We start from the raw sequence: 24,015 nt of genomic DNA, 5'->3' as shown, positions 1-24,015 counted from the left end.
ATCACGACTGAACCGATTAATCGTTTCAGCCCTAATTCGAAAGTATTGAGAGGGAAGGTATACTGTGAGAATCCACACAGTATAAAAGCAACTGATGCCTCATGAATTTTATTTCCTCTCAGAACTGCAGAATAACCAACCCAGAGTGTTTAATCCTGCCACGCTTCACTGCTAACACCAATCTCAGTGATGCCTGCTGGGAGGTCCTTTCTGCAACACAAGTTGACAATTCTGGGCTTGATTTGTTTCATTGAGTACTTTTAAGTTTATTGATTTGGATTATATAGACCCACAATGGCTGTTTGGGGTATTCACTGAGGTCCAGCAGTGGAGAAGGAACTGAGCCAGAATCCCTAAATCCTTTACAAGCATCCCACCTGACGCTGAATGCAGCCAAGTGCAAGACCAAAAAAAGATAAAAAGGAAAGTCTTGAGCTTTTTCCCGAGCGCTAAAGGAGCTGACGAGCCTGGAGTTGCCAGGCGGTCGGTTCGCTCTTCCCCAGTTTTCCGTCCAAATCTACCTCCGGGTGGCTTCCGATCCTTTTTCATCTCTCCCTCCTCTTCACTTTCCTTTGGTTTGTCAAAGGGTTTCAGGCTCAATGAAACACTATCCGTCATTGCGCGGCGTAGTAGGTGTGCAGGATGCAGTATCGACATAACCTTGACTCGACGTGGGCCGAGCACAGAGGTAATGGGGGAACCGGGGCGGCTCGGCAGCAAATAGCCGACAGGCCCACCGAGAAGCGCGATGATGGAATGGGAAAAGAAATTGGGTCTCTGTAGTAATGTTAAAATAAAGTTGATTTGACAGTGCTGTTGATCCTCTCCCTGCATCGGATTCAATTTGGTGCCGCGCGGCGCTGCACCGCGCCGCCTCATCCTCCGACACGGGGGAGTTCTCCGCGCCCGGCAGTCCCGGTTTGTTATGAATTTCCTGCTAAAGGGTTCTGCTGGAATATTCATCTCCCTGCCCTTCATTGTTTTCCTTTTCATTCTTCTTTCATCAATTTTTAATACACACCACTACTCAATCTTGTCCCCGTGCCACCTCATTTCATTCAAAATCCTCTTATAAAAAGTCATTTCTGCTCAGCACATAAGGATGCAGGGGGAAAAAAAATGAATGAAATCAACAATATGATGAATGCAGTCTCTATTTCTCATTTCTTGTCTTTTCTGTTTTTTGTCACAACTTGGAGAGTTGGCGTATTGTCGACTGTCCGCATCGTGAAAATCCACCAAGAAATGTGGAGATTTAGCAGGACAGCATTTCTCAAGATCCACCCAATTATGTGGAAAAGATGAAAGGCGCCGCGCGTCCATGCATGCATGGCGCCGCTTCCCAAAATAAGGTACTGCTAGCAAGATCCAGCGAGGAAACGTTTTGAAGTGGAGAGAGGAGTCCAAGGACCAGAGATCCAGCATAATAAAGAGAGAGAGAGAGAGAGAGAAGGACCGTGTTTACTGCTCGCTAACTACACCATGTGAAATAAGTAAATGCAAGCAGAATAAGGAGGAATATATAAGGCTGAACAGCCGAACGCATTGGCTGCCTGTCAAAAATATGCTTCTGTCCCACAGGGCAGCCAGCTTACAGCGTCCCACTGATCCTTCCTCATCTTGAGTCGCTGCCAAGTAAAATTGTCCAAAGACAACAAATGATTAAGTTGAAGAATAATAACACTTTCTGAATGATATCCAAATCCCGTCTGTAGAATAATGAATAAAGAGGCAGTAGTCTGTATTTTCCAGGCACATGGTGTCATTTTATAGCACAAATAATATGTCTGAACTCTTCCTGAGTTAAAACATTAGCATTGTTGTTTCTCAATTAATATGAATTGGGTTTTTTTTTTGTTGTTTGTTTTTTTGCATTATTTGATGTTTGAAAGCTCTGCATCTTTTCCTTATTTTGACCATTTCTCATTTTCTGCTAATCGAAATTTTTGCTTGGACTTTCACAGACATGTCAGTAGTTCATAGAATAAAAGAACAATGTTCATTTTACTCAAACATAAACCTATAAAAAGTAAAAATGAAAGAAACTCATCATTTTGCAGTGGTCTGTTAACGTTTTCCAGAGCTGTGTACCAAACATTACTTCCACTTTGTGAGTTCAATAAGTAAAAATGTTTTAACAACAGATGTAATCTATTAAAAAAAAGAGGTAAAAGTCATATTACGTTTCATCTTTCACCATAATATAAAAAACTTATGTACATATAAGCAAAAGCTTGCAAAAGTGTTGTAAAATAGTATTTTTTTACCCATAATACTAACAGAACACAGAAGGCTCTACAGATTTTACAGTAATAAGCCTTTAGTTTCTGTGTGCGTTTCTTTTTCCTGTTTTAAAGCCAGCAGTAGCCATCATTCCCAGGTTTATCTCTGCTGCTCCAGAGCAAAACCGTTCTCAGACAGAAGCAGAAAACATCAAATGTATAAATAACCTCCACAGTGAAAGATTAATGAGACTGAATCCAGCTGCAGAGAGACATGAAGATAAACTAAAAAAAAACAGATCAATACATAAAAAAGCCTGAGTCCGTCCTGTAATATTTATCATTTTGTTTTCCCGTCATAACTTCCCCAGAGGTAAAACCTTTCGCCCTCCTGCTAATAAACACTTACCCCCCATGTGTTCTTTGCTCAGATCAAACTATCAAACAATCATTTGAAATTAACTCCCGAATCCGAACTAATAAAATCAGCAGCCAAGTGGCAGGAAGTGACACGTCAATAAAAACATCGAGGACGTTTTCATCTGTTGTGACATCTTTAATTAAGATCCATTATTTCAGTGAACTGCGCTCATTCATGCAAACCGTAGAAAACAACCTTTCATTCTTACAGGCTGTTCAGCATCACACACACACACACACACACACACACACTCAGAGCCATTGTCCTGCTCTGAGTTTTCAGCACATTTTACACATAAACTTTTACAAGCATTTTGATGATATTCTCTTTGAACGTAGTAAACACGGCCTCGGATGTTTTCGCCAGGCCGTTGTTTTCCTGTGATCTGCTTCTGTATATCTGGAATAACAGGACGCATCAAGTTTCATGTCCAATGATCGTTAGAGCCTCACAGGGTGCAGAGACAATCAGTTTAATGGCACTCTGCTGTGGCTCCATGCACCATTTTGTGGGGCTGTTATGTAAATCCTGCAGGCTTTTACTGTTGATGCTGGAGACGTTTTTTACACAATAATTGCCTCTGCTGTGTCTAAATACCGTCTTCTGTGTCTGTGAGTGAAGGATTATTCAAAGTTATAGCCAGTAATAAGCTGTCAAGATGTAGGCGTATGTATATTTTACCTCTGTTTGCATGAATTTTTTTCCCAGTTTGGACGTGAATGTGAGCGTCAGCGTCTTAATTTTTGTTTAGTTTCTCTTGCATTTCGTCCCAGAGAAACCGACATGACTGAATCCTACAAACAGGAATCTGAACAACCGTAATTTTTCTGCTTTACTATCACTAAGGTCCTCCGTCTCAAAGAAACCAGCAGAAAACTGAAATCTGCTTTTTCACAGCAGGAACCTTTTCCAGGAACCAGAGTTACGTTTTTATTTTTCTACCCATTTCCTGTTATCACCGCGGGAAACGGAGCCGAATCAGAAAACCAGCGTGGGAAACGGGCCTGGCTGGGAGGCAATGCATTCTGGATTAATCCTTATATAACAAAATGGCAGCAAACAAAAGCTTTCCTTCCTCTTTGGTAGCCTCTATCTAAGCTGCGCCCTACAGAAGGCGTTCCCTGACGTAATTTCCTTTCGCTTTAGCTTTGCAACTAGCTAAAAGAGACAGAAGAAAAACACAGAATTATTTATTCTCAACAGTAACAAGTCAGTGTGACTTAATATTTGTAATGTTCTTGAAACTGCTTATTTTTTAGACACCAAAATACAGCTGAGTGTTTTTTTTTTTAAGTGCTTGGGTTGATTTTAGAAGCAGTCGAGATCCAAACGGAAGCACAAAAAACAAACAAGACGTGAATTTAAACCAAACCTCACCTGGAACCAACGGTTTCATTTGGAAGTAGCTTCTGCCTGAGGTGCGAGGAAGCAAAGAGCGCCGAGGCGAAGAGCTCAGGTTCAGCTTTTAGACAGATTGACGCAGCAGCCAGCGTGTCGAGCTGCAGCGCGTGAGCACAGAGAGGAAGATGATGGGATTACAGACTAAAGCGAGATTGAACAAAGGGGAGAGCGGAAGCATTCGACTTTTATGTTTTCCTCCGACGATCCGGAACCACCTGAGCCCCGAATTGGGACCTCATCGCTGGCGAGGAGAGCCTCACCTCCTCTCTGATGAGCGCAGACGCTCATGAGCTCGGTGAGACGAGCGCCCGCGTCAGGGCCGAGGCGACAGAACGGAGGCAAACTCACAGCGAGCCGAATCAAAAGACACAGAGGGAAATTAAAATGGCATTACACGTCGTTGCACAATAAAGTGCAGGAATTAAATTTTAAACCTCCTCTCCAACGAAATGCTTGCTTTCAATTACAATCAGCTGGTAGATAAAACTATTTGAACACATAAGGGAGCAATTATTTCTGCACCATTTACATCACAAATATGGCGTTTAGATGTGTGGAGATGATTTTATACATGGAAATCCTCACTGAGACATTCAGAAGAAGTTTGATTTTTATTGTAGTTATGTTGAAAGAGGAGCTCAAACAAAAGAAAATTTCAATATACATCCTTAGTCTGGAAGCAAACATTACTTCTTTGGATAAACATTTACTTCCAAGTAGAGAAAAGATTGCTCTGCGCTCTTAGAGCCATTATGATCAAACTGGGAGCTGAAAATCAGACATTTTATCCCTCAAAGAGGAAGTTATAAAACTTATTTCTGATTTGTTCCTGGTTCTGTTCTGTTCAGCGATGAGAACATGATGAACTGGTAGCAATTCAAGCTAATCACAAAGCCTTTTCAGAACATTAAGCGTGTAAAACCAGCAGCACCAAATCCATATTGGATTTTAAGATGAGTTGCTCAAATTTGTCCAAACTTAGAGACGTTTTCCAGTTTATTTTTCCAACTTGGGATTGGAAATGTGTTATTCAAATGTTTTTGGAAGCATCCGTTCATATTCTGATCAGGAAGAGAGCTCAAATAAAAGCTAACGTCCAAAATTTGTATAGATTTTGTCACTTGATAAAATTCATAATGTTTAATGGAGCTTGCTAAAAGAATTTGTGTTCGATTTAAAGGGATATTATGGCTATTTGTCATGTACTGAACCTTAGGGCTGTTTATTACAGTTGCTAAGTGACACCTGAAGTATTGCACATAGTATTATAAATGTTCATTTCACAGAAGAAGAATAAACCTTCCTGTTAGACGCTAATGGAAGCTCAACGGGTGTCTCATCTTTTCTGTATCACACACTGAGAGGACAAAATTACCTTCATCCCATCCAAGGTTGCCGGGTAACATTAACTAAAAATAAAAGGGAGTGTCTCAAAGTTTAAACTCAGAGAGCCTCTAATGTTTGTTAGCTCCTAAAAGTAGCATGTCAGAATGGACCAGTTGTATTTTGGTATCCAATAATCCATGAATTCAACTCACTGACTCTTCTTCAACCTCATACATCAAGAACTTAGCATGGAGAAAGGATAATTCTCCAAATTACTTAGCAACACAAGCGTAATCCAGCATGTTTGGTCAGCTGGTTTTATGTGCTGTATAATGGCTGCTGGATAAAACCTAACACAAATATTTTGTTGCTCACTTACCATCCAGAAACCACTGGCTGCATTCATGTTGGCTGTGCAGGAGACGCCACTAATGCTTATCAAAGATGTACGGTTGTATAACTTTACATCTGTTTGCAGCCATTTTCACGTAAGCATAAACGTTAAGTTGGGATGCAAGGCCATCTCCAGCTTACTTGAATTTAAAGTGACAGAGTCCCTAAAACAGAACGGACCAGACTAAAGTCTCATCATCTAGGAATGATTTCGTGCAAAAAAATAAATAAATAAAATGTTTTGTATCGCCCATACACCTATCCTAACCACAATACATCGACTTTAAAACTGCACCAATTACCCTGTGAGCAGAGTTTCGTCTCCCCTGCGGATTAAAAATATGGTGGAATATTTTTTTTTTTTTTTTAGAAAATGGACGCAGAAAAGCAGCCTGGACTGAGAGGGTCCAGGTCACAGCAGTGAGTTGGTTTCTAAGCGTTTTCCTTCGGGGAACGACTCAGAGCAACATTTGGATTCTTACACGACGCATCCCGGGTAGCAGAGCCACGTCGGCTCTGTTCCCACGATAATGAAGCACCTTTTCTGCTAATGACGTTGTTTTCCAAACTGCTTAGTAATTTAAATTAAAACTGACTGAAATCTGTTACTTTTGACCTTGAATTTAAATTAATACAATCAAAATAAATTGAGATAAACTGTTAAAGTTATTTGCTTTTTGTACGACAATACGCCGATTGTTGTAAACGGGTCACACTTAAAGAAATCAGAGTTGAAGCAAATTCAATTAGACGGAACTGAACAGGCTTAATTTAACTGAACTGAAAGCAAAGTGAATCAAATAAAAGAACTGATGAAATCAAATGGATTCAATCTGGTTTAACTGAACTGAAGTTAGTTAAACCAGACTGAATCTAATTCAATTCAACTGAAAAGAACTGAATCAATCTCAATGATGAACTGAAGTTATTTCAGTGGAACCGAATTTAATCGAACTAAACTGAAAAAAAAAAATTTAATGGAACCAGATTGAAATGAGTTGAAATGAGATAAATAAAGCAGAATCCAAACTAAGCAGATTTAAACCAAAATGAACAAATGTAGTGAATTCAAGCTTAAATTGAATCATTTGGAGTCGTGCATAACGTTACTGAACTGAATCAAATATTTTTGATGAAGCAGAAATGAACTGAATTCACAAATTAACTCAAACAGTTCATTCAAAACAAACTGGGCTGAATAAAATTCAATAGACATTTACCAACAAAAAATGATTTAAGTCTAACTGAGCAGAAATGAACTGAACTAAAACTGATTCAGTTCAATCCCAGTCAATTCAATTCTCCTGTTAAACTGAACATTCAGTTCAGTTCTGTTCAGGTCGCTTCAGTTATTTCAGTTTAGTTTTCCTGAAAAGTAAAAGATTTGTTTCTATCTGCTGTTTTAAGCTGTTTAAATATTTTGAGTTCATGTATTTTTTTTTCTCCTAATAAAGGAAAAAAATCCTAAACCAGTTGTTTGAAGGTGAATCCAGACTAAATTATTATTTCTCTGTTCTTTTTCATGGAAATTATTCAGCAGCAGAAGGACGATTTATCTCCAAATAAAACCTTTATAGTGAGCAAACAACTGAATAAAACATAAACGCAGCAAAATAAAATATGTTTTAGCATGAAAAATGGTTTTTATTCGTGGAAAACCTGGTTATTGGTGGAACTAATGATCAGAAATGAAGTTAATGTCACAGGGAAGAGGTTATTCCTCAGTTTCCATCAGGAGTAATTATCATAATCATTAATTTTAAAGCGTCTTTTTAGCTTTAACACCGAAGCATATGCAGGAGATGGAGCTGTTTAAATAAGTTTTATTCGACCTTTGAAGAGGATTTAGATGCAGGTTTGGGTAAATGGAATCAGAAATTTCCCTTCAAATCTGGTAAAATGTATTTAGGGGAGACGAACGAGGGGCATCTTAGCCGTTTCCCTGCTTTCCCGACTGCGGCAGCCCAAAAAGACGACGCGTCTGCGCCGACTCGTTTGATCACCGAGAAAATCCTCTCGTGTCAAACTTCCCCCGACTTCAAACTTAAAAATGAAAAAAGGAGAAGAAGGAAAAAAAATCCTTAAATTAAAGAGCATCTTGGAGTGAGGAAAAGAGGAGCACAACCCTTAAAAATAGAATCAAAATACCATCCGTCATCTTTTTTTCCCCTCCATGAAACGAGGAGAACAAAGACGGGAGATGAAAGTGCGGACAGCATTTCCGCTCGGTGCAGCAGGTGGGAGGTAAACTGAAGGCCGGCTGGACGTTTTCCTGCTTCCTCCCAGCAGCAGATTAGACCCGCAGCCTCCAAAGTGGGACACGAGTGTCCTTGGATGTTCCTCTTTTTTAACTCCGCTTGATGTTATCATCCCTGACTCGGACTAAGTACGGCTTAATACTTCGTCCAGTAGCAATTTCAGCCTGGAGAAAGCGGCTGCGGTGAAGTAATGAAGCCTCATTGTTTGCTGCGGCTTCAATGGCGGCTTTGTTGCTCAAAAATCTGCACAATAATTTGCTTTTTTTTTTTAGATATCTGGACAATGTATTTTCAAGGGCACAGAGCTGATGGTGTTTGTTATTTGAGGGCAAGATAAGCACCTGGAAACAAAGGTGAATGGTTTTATAACGTTTCATTAGACCGGATTGCTCAGCCAAGGTTATATAAGGCTAACGATTAGCATTCAGACGGCAGCGTCTTTAATTGAAGTGGTCAGCAACACATTTGTTCAGCAACACATTGGTATGCATCTGATATGATGAAGGTGTTTGACCCGTGTGTGTGTGTGTCTGAATGTGAATGCGTGTGTGTGTGTGTGTGTGTGTATGTGGATGCATATGTATATGCGTGTATGTGTGTGTGTGTGTGTGTGTGTGTGCATACATCCCCCAAAAAAAGACTTTCAAAACAAGAAGGAAAAAAAGGAAAAACATGCAACAAAAATACCTTCGTCTCGAGGCTTGTTCATTGAAGATTCATCAGTTTTTTTTGTGAGCGGACCTAGGGTTAAGAAAAAAAGGGGGGAAAAAGAGAAAAGAGAAAATTTCAAAAAAGATTACTGGCAAAAACCGATAAAAAAAAAAAAGAATATCAAAAAAAGAAAAGAAGCAAGAGTGAAAAAAGGACAAATCAGTTCAAGAGTTCATGTTTGCTTATTGTGTTTTTTTTTTCTTTAAAAAGAGCACAAAAACAAAAAAAAAGGCATCACAGACACAGATTTATCACAAGAAAAGACACAAGATCAAAGAAGGAATCGGCTGCCATGTTTGTTTGGTTTTATTCTAAACCCTGTTTGCTCTGTTGGTGAAACCTCTGGACGCTGACTGGGTGGTAGGTGGGGTTTGAAGAACAGGACCCAAAAACGAACTGACCTCTAAAAAATGTGTAAATAATAAAAAATTAAAAAGAAAAACCCTGAGGAAGAACGACAGGTTTGGGTCCTGATGCTCAAACGGGTCAGAACACGGTTTCTTATGGTGAACGAGTGAGAAAAACACACCGGAGACAAAGACAGCTTTAATAGGACGACACGGAGCCTGTAACGGTAAACAGCATGTTAAACATGTTCCTGATGAAACAGAAAGCAGGTGCTTTGGTTTGGGTTTTTTTTTTATCATGTGTGAGGTATTCTGTGTTTATTCCTCAGGCGGGAAAATAATTACATGGCGCAACAGCAGCAGCTCATCGGCCCGAAATGACAAGCGAGCGTCAGGCTGATTGCAGAGAGGATTCTGGGTAAGAGGGGAGCGCGGCCTGACCCCCGTCTGCCCACAGGATGTATTTTTACTAAATTAAAAGAGTGGCATGAAGAAAAGTGGAGAAGAGAAATGACCTCCTCTTTTATTTCATCCATCGGTGTAAGCAAACATGAGGGAGAGCCGATTTTTCTCTCTCTCATCCTTCGACCAAAAATGTAACAAACGTGTGAAACGTTAAAAACGGTTTTCCGTCTGACGTTTGCTCACTGAAGAAGCTCTCCAGATCATCTTGCACAACTTAACTCCTCCCATTCTGGATGTTTCTTGTGAAAATAGTTTGACCTTTTCTCACCTTAAAACAACAAAATTCAACGAACTTTGTAGGGATTTTAAGTGAAAGTCGACGTGAAAACGTCTGAGCAATTCTGGTTTTTGGTGGCAACTATTGAAAGAAATGCAAAAGAAGACACAGCAACCGTGTAGAAGACGATAACATTTGACTTTCTAATCTGCACTCAAATGTTTGGAGGAAAAGAAATGATCCTCTTCACCCCAGAAACACCACCTGCTCAGGTGAGCATGGTAGTGGCAGTGTCATGCTTTGTAGAAGCTTCTGTTTACCAAGAACAGGGAGACTGGTCACAGTTTGAAGATGGAGCTACAGGGAAGGAAAACTGTAAAATATTTGAGTTTCCAGAAGAAAAACAACCTTAAACATGCAGCTGGATCTACAAAGTGTTCAGAACTAATAATATTCTGGTTTTAGAAAGGCCTAGTCAAAGTTCTGACCTGAATTCAATTGAGAATCTGTAGTAAGACTTGAAAACTGTTGTTTCCAGATGAGCAGCCAAAAATCTCATTCCTGATGCAGAAAAACTGGTAGAGATGTTTCCCAAAGAAAATCAGGAGTGAAAGATGCTTCATTATTTATTACTTACTTGATTTTTTAAGCTAAAAAAAACCCTATTATATTCTTTTCACATCAATTTACTATTTTAATTGGTCCATCACTGAAAATCCCTGTGAAAAACACAAAAACTTTGGTAGCAACGCGATAAAATGTAGATATTTTTAAGGCGTTTGAATAATTTTCCAAGATAAAACATCGACAGTCTTTGTTTTCATTCTACAAATGGAAACTCTGCGAGTTTTAAATATCGGCTTTTTCCCTGAAATTTTAAAATGATCTGCTGTTCAACAATGAAACAGCTCAGCCTGGAACATTTAATATTCACTAAAGCACAAAACCTTCACATGAAATATTTAATATTTAATATCAGATGTTTGTCTGAACTCAGCTGGAAACCTCTGATGAAGGAAGTCGGAGTTTATTAGTTGGTTTGACTCTTAAAATGGACCAGCTGGACGGGACTCGGTTATTTTTTCTACTTTTTGGTATTTTTGTGCTGCCACAGCAGTTAAACCAAAGCCTCTCCAATTATGGACATAAAATAAACTCATGAGATCCAAATAATGTTTCTAATTTTTGAATAAACAAGTAGGGAACAGCTTGCTACGTTAAACTTTTACAGACCTTTATGTTGTAAAAATGACCTGATATTTAAATCAGAACCATTTCCTCTGAAAGTCTGATTCTTCAGAAATGGCAGAAAACTCTGATGTAAATGTGCAGAGACTCTGCTGGGTTGATGTATTGATCTCATTAAATATATATTAAAATAAATTTCACCAGATACCAGAATTAAGGTCCATTTTTTGTAATAACTGTCACAGCCTAAAACGACAGGCTGTCATTTCAACATGAATCACATTAAAATACAGGATTACATTCATATGTGGCAAAACTGGGAAAATTCCTCATTTAACTGGATGGTTTCTGCCTTTTGTGTTCTCTTAATTTGATTTTTTGGGGGGTTTTCCCCAAGAACAAAAGTGTAAAAATGAGACGAATTTATGCATTAATCTGTTTAGTGTCAGGAAAATTCAGATTTGGAAAAACTTCAGGCAGTTTTCCATCACAACATCTTGCAGAAACATCTTTTTATCCAAGCGCTGAGTCCAAATGTGAATTTCATATGATCCAAAACTGAATGGCAATTTCTTGACTCGGACGTTTCTCAAACGTAAAACAGATTTGTTTTGGTACTCCAAACTCTGAAAAGGGCTACAAATAAAACAAATGTGCCCTTATCTGTGTTTTATTTTTGTCAACTCAAGGATATCCTGGCACAACACAAGATGTTCCAGGAAGTTGGTACATTTTGATTTGGCCAAATCGCTCCTCTTAAAACGTCTTGAATCAGGATTTTTCAGCTTTTTTTTTTCTCCCAGTAAAGGTCACAAAAAGTCCCTTTGTTGCCATTCATCCTGCAGCGCGGCGCCGACGCTAACCTTCCACCCAATCACATTTAATTTCAGCAGAACCAAAGTGGAGCGCCGCGTTGCGCCTGATAAGTGGACTGGAGACGGTTTTCTGAGTGGCTTCGGCCGAACGCATTAAAACATGCAGCAGCAGAAACGCAGCCAGGAAGTTAATTCACAAGGAGTTTAAATCTGACGAGTCCCGGCGTTTCCTGCAGCCACACAGTACAAACTGAGCTCATTACAAACTCATTCTGCTCTCTGTTGCTTATTTTAGAGGGACTTTTCTGAATCAAGGTGTCTTCTGGAGTTTCAGGGAAAAAGAGATCAGGATGATGATGATGAGGAGGAAGATTGTTTGGTTTAAAGTCTGGATGTGGATTAGAGGCGAAGAAAAAATATATTACTCCTACAGAGAATCGTAATTCGTAGTCCTGGGAATTCAGAATCGATTCAAAATGCTTAAAATTACTAGATTTTGAACAATATAATGATATTTTTTCTATAGGAAAAGCCGGGCAGCTAAGTGAACCTAATGCTGATCATTTGAGTTACAGACTTAAACCCAAACCTAATTCTGTTTAAATATAAACTGATGAAATTTGAAACTTTATAGAATCGTTTTAAATGTTCTCTTTGTTTACAGTTTGTTTGTTTTTTCTCTCGTCATTTTCATAACTTAAACAGCATCTACGAAACGTTTGATATAAAATTCATTTCTGTATCGAATCGTGACATAAAGAAGGTTTTCTTCTCCAACGTGGATCAGCGTGTCGACATTTCAGACCAAACGCACATCTAAACATAAAAAATATTACACAATCTATATTTTCATAATTTGTTGCTGTGCTGGGATCAAACAAAACATTTCCTTGCAAAATACAGAAGCAGGGAAATTTTATCTTATAAGATCCCTCGCAATAAGTTAGCAAACACAAACTGGTTCTTGTTTTTTGTACACAGTCACAGAAAAAAGAAATGCTAAATTTAAATTGCAACATATGTACACTTTTAAAGATCTTGAGTCAAAACACATTTTATTCTGAACTCTTTGGTGCAGAAAACTGGTTAAAATGCATCTATTAACTGCATGTTCATGTTAGTTTGTGTAAAATAGAGATGAGACTGCACATTTATTAGCTACTCAGACTAAGAGACAACAAAAACTGTTCGATTGTGACATCACCCTGTGAAAATAACTGAAAAAAGTTCCTTATTTTCTTCTTCAAAACGTTTTTGTCATGTTTTATTTTTGGATTAAGGATGAAAATCCCATGTTTGATCGGCTCTCGTCCATTATTTTACAAATCTCCAAAACCAAAAGGCATGAAATAAATAAAAAAACACAAATGAAATATTAACAAATATAGAAAAACATTGCAAAAACATTATATTGAAGCAGAAAAACTTTCAGTATTCAAGATGTTGCATGAACTGACCACTAGGTATCGCGAAAGAACGCAAAAGACGAAAAATCCCCCATGTCCACTAGGGGGCTCTGTTGAAACGAAACATTTTAGGTTTAAAACAGTGAAAATATCTAAAAACCTGTAACTATTAATCCATGGCTGTTTCCCAGGTGTAAACATGACAGGAGGTCATTTATTTAAGTCACTGGATGTTATGAAAAGTAAAATAGACCTGAAAAACTCACTGATGAAGAACCGAAGACGTGTGGGTTCTTGAGAACCCGTTCAGAATTCAAAATAATGAAACTGGAACAAACATAAATAATAATAAACATAAATAAGCTTTGAATGTCGACAAAAGATAAAACAGTACTTACGATGTTTCTGTTGTTGAACTGAAACAGTTTGTGCTACAAAATTTAGCACACCTACATAAAAACTAAAAAAAATCAACTTTATTTCATCAGTCAGAGATTAAAGTCATAGAAAACCTGTGAAGGGGTAAAAATGAAAACCTGATGATATTCAGGTTTTTGCACACAGGAAAAGTGAAAGATTTCTCTCTCTGTAGGACCAAACCTGGAGAAACGTTCTCGGTTTCCCTTCCAGCAAAATCAGAACCAGGATTGGTTTTACTGACCAAGACAACAAATTAGACTTTGGCTTTCAAGCATTCACAACATATAAATATGCAACCTTAGAGGAAGTACAAAACGGATAAAAATAAATAAATTAAGACTGACGAGACGAGAACTTCGGTGGAGATAATATAAGAAAAGTACGGACAACTTTTAAAACTCTTAAAAAAGTTGGATTTGAGCTCCAGGTATTTTTTTTTGTAACTTTTTTGTCAAACAACATGATGAAAGCAGCAATTAACACTGGAGCCAATGGAAGCAGAAGCCAATAACAGAGGTAACCGTCTCAACCGTCTTTGTGTTTTATTGATGTGCATCAAAAGCTTTTTGTCAAAAAAAATCTGTAAAGGTCTGAAAAGGTTTGAATATCGAAGTGACTCTGAAATAACTGCAGAAACCCGTTTTTATTTCTTCTTTTTCTCACGTGAGGCGACGACATCGGAAAAGCAGAAATCAAGGAATCATTACCGAAAAGAATCAAGGTGGGGAAAGTGGGAAAAAGAAAGCAAAGCCTGATTGACGTCTTCTGCAACGAGCGGGCGAGGCGGTTCGAATCAAGCCGTGGGGGGGAAAAATAGCTTTTTGTTTTCTTGACATTTTTAAAAATCTTTCATCCAATCAAAGCAGTGATGAGCAGTTTCCCGAAGCCCCCAGGAGCCCCGTAATCGGCTTTCCACACCGCAGCGACCTGCAGACGCCAGAAATATCAGGGCTTGTTATTATAATCGGGACAGAAATGAGCTTTTTCTCGTCTGGTTTAATGAAGGATTAAACGGGGGGGAAAAAACCTGCAAAACACAACTTTATCTTTAACTACCGTGAAAAGCCCAATGAAGCCGAGGAACGTGTTTATTTTCTACAACGTTAAGAAAAATTTAAAAATTTCCTATCGTACGTGTTCATCCGTAAAGCGACGCAGGTTCAGACCTCGAACTGATCTTCTTTACACACAAACAACACAAACACTGGGTAAAAAATTAGAAATGAAAAGTTTTTTAAGCATATTAAAGTCACTTTGTTTGTTTTTGACCAAAATTTTCGGTAAAAGTGGCTGAAAATCAAGTGAAAAAATTGAGGCTCCTTGGAGTTTAACGGCTCTTCATAACTTTGACTAAAAATGATACAGAACCAAAAAATGTATTGAATCATAGTTCCAGGAACAAATGCAGGTTTAAGCTGTAAATGCATTAAATTCCCACAACAGAAAGACTCTAACAATATTCTTCTAGTTGTATTTTTCTTGTATTTAGGTTGGAAACTATGTTTTCTTTGCCTAATTTTTCACAGAAGAGAAAAGTTTTATGTCTTTCTTTGGTTCATCTTTATAGATACAATCAAGGAAGTCAATATGTTCACATGCGAGGAAATTTAATGGCTCATTTGAGCAATTTCAGGAGGTCTGACATGATGTATGTGGGCGTAAGATTTAGTCCTGACAGCTTATAACCGAGTGTTGGCCGTGATGGATGACTTTTTTGTAGAGCTGCACATGTCATCGTATGTCTGCGTGTCACAGAAACCCCAGAATATCATGTTGGAAATAAAACTTTCTGCTGCAAATGAAACGATTAACTCCAAAAGATCTGAATCTAAATTAGTATGCAAGTGAGAAGAAGATGAGCAACAGGGATGAAGGAGATGCCGTTCCTCCGAGAATCATTCACCCTTATATGCATTCCTCAATTTCTCACAGTGTCATGCTCTAGATACTCTCTCTCTCTGTGTGTGTGTGTGTGTGTGTGTGTGTGTGTGTGTGTTTAATAATGCAAGACAGTGGGAAGGTGTTCAGACAATGAAGCATGCAGGCAGGCAGGCAGACGTACAACTGCCAATCTTCTGCTTCATTATCACACAGTGCAGCTCCCTCAGCCGCTATAAGCTCTGCATACCGGAGATTTGAGTGAGGATGTCAGACGGGCAGCTTGGCTGCACCAGGAGCAGCCGTGACGTCCGTTTTCAGGTGAATGGCAGCTCGAGTCTGACCTGAGGACAGTTCCTGCAGGTTCTGTCCTGCAAGGCGCTAATAAAGTCTGGCTTTCAAAGACATGAAGTCTTAGTTCCCATTTTTAAAAAAACAACGATATGAACAATTGTTTGGAAAGGCAGACAACTGAAAAACTTTGGCAGGATACAGACGTGTTGATGTTTGATGACTTCCACTTCCACTATGATTGTTGCAAGAGAAAAAGGAAAATTATAACATCTGTTCATGTTGCTATTATGCTCCTGTTTACCTTCCAACCAGCTAAAATTAACTCAGGAGAAGAAAAAACAAACCAGCTGACTCTTTTCATAGTTACAGGAGGTTATTAGCTGTTGCATTTTGGATTTAAAAATAATTCTGGCAGGAAAACCTAATAAAAAGTAAATATTTTGTTTACTGGAGCTATTTATGCCTCCAGTAATCCGTGTTAGGTGTTTACTTTGTTAAATAAAAACTTACTTCTGAAAGAAACTCAAGTTATAAATGTTTAGTGCTGCTGGCTTTAGCTTGTGTTGGAGCTAAAGGTAAATTTAAAATGTTTACAGTTTAAATTTTAGACAAAAATGTAGTTTAAAATGTTAACTGAATCACATTTAAGCTACATTACAACTTAGACGTGAAAAGTCAGAACTCTGAATCAGTTTAAATGTGGCAACAATGAGCTGTTGACGTTAGCGCTAGCATGCTAATGTTAGCATTAGCCAATTAAGTCAATTAAAAAGTGACTTGGAGTAATTTGGCTTCTTATATGTTGTTTTTATTATGCATAGTGACAGTTTTATAACAGTTTAGCAGAAAAGGACAGTTTTGGTTTTAGATTTTATCATTTAAATGTGGACTAAAACTAAATTTTGACTAGAAATTGCAATGAGTGATGATGAAATACAAAGGCAGGTCCGTTTATATACGATGTATTATGTTTTCCTTTTTCTATTATTATATACAAATAAAATGTAGAACATTTCACCACAAATCCTGAAAATATGATCCCATCTTATCATACAACGTTCCTTCTTATTACATGCTTGTATGAGGACTATAGGGACCTGTTTTTTTTCTCCTATGTCCATCTCACTTATTACACAGTGACCTTGCCTGTAGCATTGTTCAGTGAATAATAGGCTTTTGGGGGATTTCGAAGAACAGCAGAAAGAGCGATGAGACTGTCAGGACGCTGCCAGAGCGCAGTAAAATCTGGCAGCCTGGTGGTCCACCGAGGGACGACGCAGGTACAGAAGGTTATATGAACTCATACGCTGTGATTTATGGCTTTCTGTGTACTCACATCTTGGGGAGAATTACAAAAACACAAGTGCTGTCTTGATTCTGTGTAATTACTATCATTGTCTGAAGAAGAAAACTGCTAGCAAGGAAATAACGATAGTAAATATAGGATTATATAAAGTACATTCAGAGCCCACCGCACTGAACCCGACTGAAAACCTCCTGGTTTTTCCATCAAATATTGATTCCTGATCAGTTCCTGAGTTAAAACATTAGTATTGTTGTTTCAAAATGAACATGAACTTGTTTTCTTTGATTATTTGAGGTCTGAAAGCGCTGCATCTTTTTAGTTATTTTGACCGTTTCTCATTTTCTGCTAATAAATGCAAAATTTTTGCTTTGAATTTCAGAGACATGTTGTCAGCAGTTCATAGAATAAAAGAACAATGTTCATTTTACCCAAATATAAACCTATAAAAAGTAAAATCAGAGAAACTGATAATTTTAAGGGGTCTCTTAATCATTTCCAGAGCTTTATATACAGTAGGAGAATTTTGATAATTAAAAAACTACGAGAACGTTAATTTCAGTAACTCAGTTCACCAAGTTAAACCTATTAAATATGTAACTACAGGATGTTTTCAAGCCTTTATTTCTGTTAACTGAGAACATTTTCTAATGAAAACATGACATATAACATTAGAATATGACACTAAACTAATAAAAATACATTTTTTTTAAACAAAAAGTATGTTTGATACCTTCTTACACTGCAAAAAAACTAATATTTTTTGGTCTAGTTTCTAGTGCAATTATTTTAGTTCACTTAAAATAAGACAAAACTAACTTAGAAGTAACTTTTCAGCAAGAAATAGGAGCTTATTTTAAATCAGTTAACTAATATGGATGAAAAAGTACTAGTCCCATATGTCTCCCATGTTATAAGTGAAATAATCAACCAATGGAACAAAAACTTCATCAATATTAAGGAATTGTTGACTTAAAACAAGCTGCTATTTCTTGCTTAAAGGTCCTTTGTTGGTTGATTTTGTTTTATTTCAGGCGTGATAAAATATCTGCACTAGAAACGAGACCAGGGATGTCCAAACTTTTTATCACATGGGCCAAAATTGTCAAGTCAGAAGTACTTATGGGCCAAGAAAATGAAAAAGAAAAATGAAAATCAAGCAAATGAAGCAGTGATTCGATGTAATTCAGTTTCGATCCAAACATTTAAACAGGATTCAGGACGTTTGCTGTATTTAAAGAAATGCATCAAGTTGATTTGATTTACTCAGGTTTCATAAATTAGATTAAAGTTGATTTGGATGCAGAAAAGTCACATTTTTATTAACAGACATGGTTATAAAAGCCTGATTACAAAAAGAAAAACTTTGGATTGTTGTAAGAAAATTATGTTGGTTATAATTTTACTTTCATCACAAATAAAAAGTCATCAAGTTTGTGTTGGTGGGCCGCACAAGATAAATTCAGGGGCCACAAATGGCCCCCTTGCCACACTTTGGACACCGCTGAACTAAACATACTTGGTAAGATTTGGCTGAGTAAAGGTTCCGATTTTCAGAATGTCATTTTAATCTGTTCTAATCTGCTGAGATGAACATGTAGGTTGTTTTCATGAAAAAACTGGGATTATCCAGCTTTTGGTGTTTTTTGTGTTGGTCCATTCTTGTGTTTACGGGAATCTGGATTCGTTTCCAACGTGACGCAGAAATAAAACATCTATAAACGTCGGATATTCTGAATGATTGTTGACGCGTCCTTGGAGAAAAATCTGAATCTGAACCAGCCAGTCAGTGAGTAAAAGCAGCAAACTGAGTCACATTATGTAGATTTAAATTTAATGTTGAACGAGAAACGCATAACGATGCTTCGTATGAGTCTGACAAGGTTAAAACGGTGCGGTGCATATTCCCGCGTTTCGTTGTTTTGGTCACAGCTGCAGCTTTTTGATTCAACTTTTCCTTCAAACGGGCTGCAGATTTTCCCCTTCGCATTCATCCATTTAAACCAGCCCGCTACTCTTGTCACTTAAAATCACTCATCAGTTTATATAATTTCACGAAAACGACTGCAGGCCTTGACATTTTCAATATTAGACATTATTTCTCTGTCCTTGGCTCTGAACGCAGAGGGGATACAATAAACAGAAAACAGGCTGCAGCGCATGCAGTCATTTACTATGTTGACGTATAAATCACGAAAAGCCCGCGCAAGATGTCTAGTTACTGCACAAAAAGCAAAAATGTATTCAAATAGCCAGCTCTTTCTGTTATTTATTTCCATATTTTTCCTCTCTAACCTCCCATTTTTCTCTTTCTGTCATCTTTCTTTTGTTTTGTTTTTTTCTCTTCACGTCTCTGGGAGCCTAGTTCCGAATCTCGAGATGGAAAGCTCGAGAAATATCGATCGACGAGTCTATGGGGAGGAAGAGTGTGGCAGGCAGAAAGAAAAGAAAAAAAAGAGGAATGGAGGAGGCCAGGAATGAATGGGGTGCTGACACAAGGGTTTCCAACTGGAAAAAAACAGACAGGAATAATAAGACGAAGCAGAAAATAAAAAAGAAGCTGCTATTTGTTCAGATGTGGATTGCTAAAACCGTCCGGTTTGGCTTCATTAACGGACATGAAATGTATCCAGAAAAAGAAGGAGCTACGTTACAAAGCCGGTAATTAAAAACTTTCCCTGAACCGATGAGACGGACAGACCCTGTGAATCAAGGAGAGAAAACGGAGACATGCGGCGCGGCGGGGGGGGGGGGGGGGGCGCACGGAGTGACATTTACAGAGCGCCGCCGACTGAATGAGCATGAAGGTTACAGCCATTTTCTCCCCTCGTGGCAGCGTGGGCTCCACCGTTCAGGCAGCCATGAAAACGCTGCCAGGACAAATATGTGCTTTCCAGCTCCGTCGACATGATCCCAGTTACAGGAGGCAGAAAGCATCTCACAGCGGTGCAGCAATTAGATCCAAGGGTTGCATTTCAGATTGTCTATTAATAATGAACAATGCCGTAAAAACTACAAAAACCAACCAATTTAATGCTTCTTAGCTTATTTAAAATATCCAACAAAAGTTGAACTTTGCATTTTTTCAAGGTGTTTCAAAGTTTTTGGACTTTGTGTACTAATTTTCTTTTCATGTTTGACTTTGACCAGAAGCTCAAAGGATGATTTTCTGTTGTGTCAAAAAGAATCAATTTAAACTTGAACTTTCCACATTTTGTTTACAAAGACACATTTTGATCCCATTTCTTCAGCTGAAAAACAGCAGCTACTTAGCATCATAAGCTTAATCTTATGCAATGCATCTTTCTTGCATTTCATTGTCCCCAAATGCTCACTTTAAAAAAAACATTCTTCAGCTTCTTCTTCCTGCACGTCTAACAGTGAAGAAGGATGATTCTAGGTCAGAACTCTCAACTAATAAAACATTTAACAAGCAGTTGAATTTCGTCCATCACAAATGCAGCAGCAGTGACCCAATAATAACGCTGCATAATCTCAAGCTGCGCTGTGCAGACGCTCTGTCTGCACTGATGAAAATTCACTCACTGCAGCATTTTGAAGGTTTGGATAAATCAAACCAAACTTTTCTGCTTAATTCAGATCATATATTTCAGCCTAAAAAAGTCGTGAGCCGAGCCTTCAACACGACTAAAGAAATAAAACTGTCAACAAAATAAATAAACAAGCTGTAAACCGTTACAAAGCAGTCCAAATAGACACATGCACTATTTAAAGTAACAGCATGTCATAAGCATCACGTTATATTTCACAAAACGCCCAAATGAACCCATTAAATGTCATTTAGTTGAATAAAAACAATCTAAACTTACTGTTTCTGGACTGAAGGAGGAATAACAGTCAGAAAATCTGAGTGTAGAAATATTGTCATTACTTTTTTTTTTAATTATCATTTTCAAGCATCCTGTTGCCATAGAAACACATTGGTCTGATTATGACTGGGGGAAATAAATGTGAAGAAAGCCTGTAAAACTGTCGCTCAAAGCTGCTGCCACAGATTTCAGGACAGAACAGCTGCCTGGAGGAAGAATCTGGAAACAGTAGCAGCGATTAAAAACAAAACGTGAGTTTTACTGGTGGAAATCGTGTTTTTCTGTTTCCTCTGAGCAGATCTCCAGCCATTTCCCCCTGTTGCCTCCCTGCTCTCTCCAAGAGGAGCGCCCGCTGTTTACCTGCTCCTGCAGGAGACAGCAGTTGAGTTCGGAAAAGCCCGTATTTTTTACACGTTTTGACATTTTTCTGTTCCGTGAGCACGGCTAAGCGCGCTCCTTATTAAGCCAACCTTTGAAGCCGAGGAGTTCTCATGTTGTCTGACATGGAGGCTGAGGCTGGGGGAGGCGAAAGGGGGAAAAAAAGAATATTTTGGTGAAAGGTTGTTATGTCGAGCGATCAAAATGCCATCAGGCGCAGCGATGCGGCTGCCATTTCATTTAGTATTTCATCTCTGCTGTAATCTCTGCGGGTGTATTGTCTTCCCCTCTCCTACGTCTACAAAAAACAAAAAAGGAATCAATCTGTGTTTGAACAGCCATTCAGGCTCTCGGCTGTTTCTGCTGTAAATAAAGGCACGCTGTTGATCTGTGCAATAACCTTCAAACGCAGTTCAAGATAACTGATGCTATGAGCGGCCGTGAGGGCTTCGACCTCTAATGTCTGCTGCAGCGGAAGGCATTTCCCACCAGGAGCAGCGGAAAGGTTTCTCCTTCAATCGCTTCGGCTGGCCAGTAGCATGTGGCAATTACTGAGCTCCCTAAATACATGAATAATAATGTAATAACAATAAAAGTGACAATAAGAACTATTTTTAACTTCTATTTTAGGTAACTGTAGCTGTGTGTCACAGTAATTATAGCCCCCCAAACACAATTAATGCTCTTTAAAAATGTTCCCATTTGTAGCTTGTTTGTTGAAAACGTCATTTAGATAAAAACAAATCGTAATTTGTGCCACTAAAATGCCTTTCTTTTTGGTATTTATTGATGCTTTCATTGAACAAAGAGTGGAGAAAGTGTCCTCACTATCAGTCTGGATATTAAGGACAGTTACATCATTAACTGGAGTTTATTGTGACAACAATAAATCAAAATTCTTAACATAATCAGCAATTTATCGCGATAAACGATACAATAAATGCTACTTTTAAAGTTCTTACAGTAGTATTAGTTTTATCTTTTCACATTTTGTCACTTTGCAACCACATTTTGTGTGATAGACCAACACAGATTGGTGCATATTGATGAAGTGAAAGAAAAAGGTACATTTTAAACAAATACATTTATATTTTAACGTCAAGAAGCTGAAAAACGGACCCAACTTTCTTTACAAAGCAGCACAACCTCAGCCAGATTATATGGAAAGCTGCTATTCTCCAGCAATTTTCAAGACCTGCCAAACTTTCTCATTGTGCTCGCCTCCGGGCTTTGACTAAACCATTCCAACACATAAAAACACTTTGATTTATACCAACAGTGTCTTGTCCTCAACGCCCCTCTCCAGTCTTCGACAGAGGGGATGATGTTGTCAGAACGTCGCATGGAAGCCAAAACGTTAAAGGCTTCCTCTCTCTGATTTAAAATAAATCACTGAATGGTTCAGTTTAGTCAATGTTCCAGACCTCTCAGGTCTTCTGGATCTGGTTCTGCTCTGAAGAATCAGAACCAGAAGCAAACATGGAGAAGCAGCATTCTGCTTCTGGAAATCTGGAACAAACTTCCAGAAAACTGCAAAACAGCCGAAACCTAGAGTGCTTAGAGCTGCTTTTGAACCAACGGGACATCGATCAATATATTTGATGTGTATTTGCTTGATTATTTTAATTACATTTGGCAAAATATGATGTTTATTTGTGATGTTTTTATAAAGTAAAGAACTTTAAACTGCATTGCTGATGAAATCTGCTTTACAAATAAACTTAAAGAGCCTTTTTCCACAGATTTTTTATTTGTTTCCCTGCATGGCACATCTCTGCAGCAAACTGCAAATTTATCATCAACGACTTTTCTACCCGACACTCTTCCATAAAGCCAAGATGCATGTACACAGGATCCCTGCAGCTCCTCCAGAGTTATTGCCTGCTTCAGATTAAGAGAACAGCCATAAGTAAAACCACATGCTTTTATTCTGAAATGCAAGCAGCACTCTCAGAGAGTGGAAACATTTCTTCGCCTTGCCTCGTTTCTTTGTTGAACTTCTCTCTTTCCATCCAAATCCATCGCTGCCTCCCAGATGAACCTCGTAAGAGCTTACTCCACATCGGGCTGCAGCAGAGGGACTTTGCTAACCAGTGAGCGGATGAGCTAAAGCTGCTAATGCTGACGGAGTAAAACGCCGAGGGACGGGCCTGAGCAGCTCAGGTCAAAGAAGCAGGAAGGACGGCAGGAAGTCGATGCAGGCCTGCATCTGTTTTCCATTTCACTCTTATTACTCTCTTTCATTATCGCTTCAATCTATTACAAAAAAATTCCACTTTTAAGCCCGTCAATGGTTCCTTTCATTAATATTAACTTGTCTCCTTAAATCTCCTAAAAGGAAAGCCTGTTGGACTTGAAAAATACAGGAGGCGTTAGGGAAATAAACTGGAGCTGACATCAGTGGTGAAGCAGGACGTATGTTGTTCTAATGAGTTAGGACAGTTCAATCGCCGTCGCTCTCTCTCCTCTGAGGCGCCTTATCTCACTGAGCTACAGCAAACCGAAGCTCTAACAGTGTAATCTCTCCTGTTATCTAAAGACTGAACCTGCAGCTGCAGCGTAATGGGCTGTGAGGGCTGAGCAGAATACTGAGGAGAAGAACGGCAGGGTCCGAGAGCAGAAGGAAGAAAAATGAAATATTAAAAAAATTAAATATTCAAAAAAATATATATATAACAAATAAAATATTAAAAAATGAAATAAAATATTTTAAAATAAAATATTTAAAAATAAAAAAGATGG

General features: G+C 38.4%; 1 protein-coding gene across 3 annotated transcripts in view; it reads right to left on the bottom strand.

Annotated features, from left to right (window-relative positions):
- Positions 1 to 24,015, bottom strand: part of nlgn2a (neuroligin 2a) — a 249,364-nt gene that overhangs the window by 113,282 nt on the left and 112,067 nt on the right. For 2 of the 3 annotated variants that reach the window (XM_007564580.2, XM_016677726.1), the window contains exon 4: positions 8,709 to 8,762. The exons of the other annotated variant lie outside the window; for it this stretch is intronic. In XM_007564580.2, coding sequence (XP_007564642.1) covers positions 8,709 to 8,762 — 54 coding nt within the window. The remainder of the gene's footprint in view (positions 1 to 8,708; positions 8,763 to 24,015) is intronic. 3 annotated transcript variants of the gene reach the window in all.

This window comes from Poecilia formosa, unplaced genomic scaffold (genome assembly GCF_000485575.1).
Source record: "Poecilia formosa unplaced genomic scaffold, Poecilia_formosa-5.1.2 Scaffold161, whole genome shotgun sequence".
NCBI lineage: Eukaryota > Metazoa > Chordata > Actinopteri > Cyprinodontiformes > Poeciliidae > Poecilia > Poecilia formosa.
This window is presented reverse-complemented; position numbering and strand designations above follow the sequence as displayed.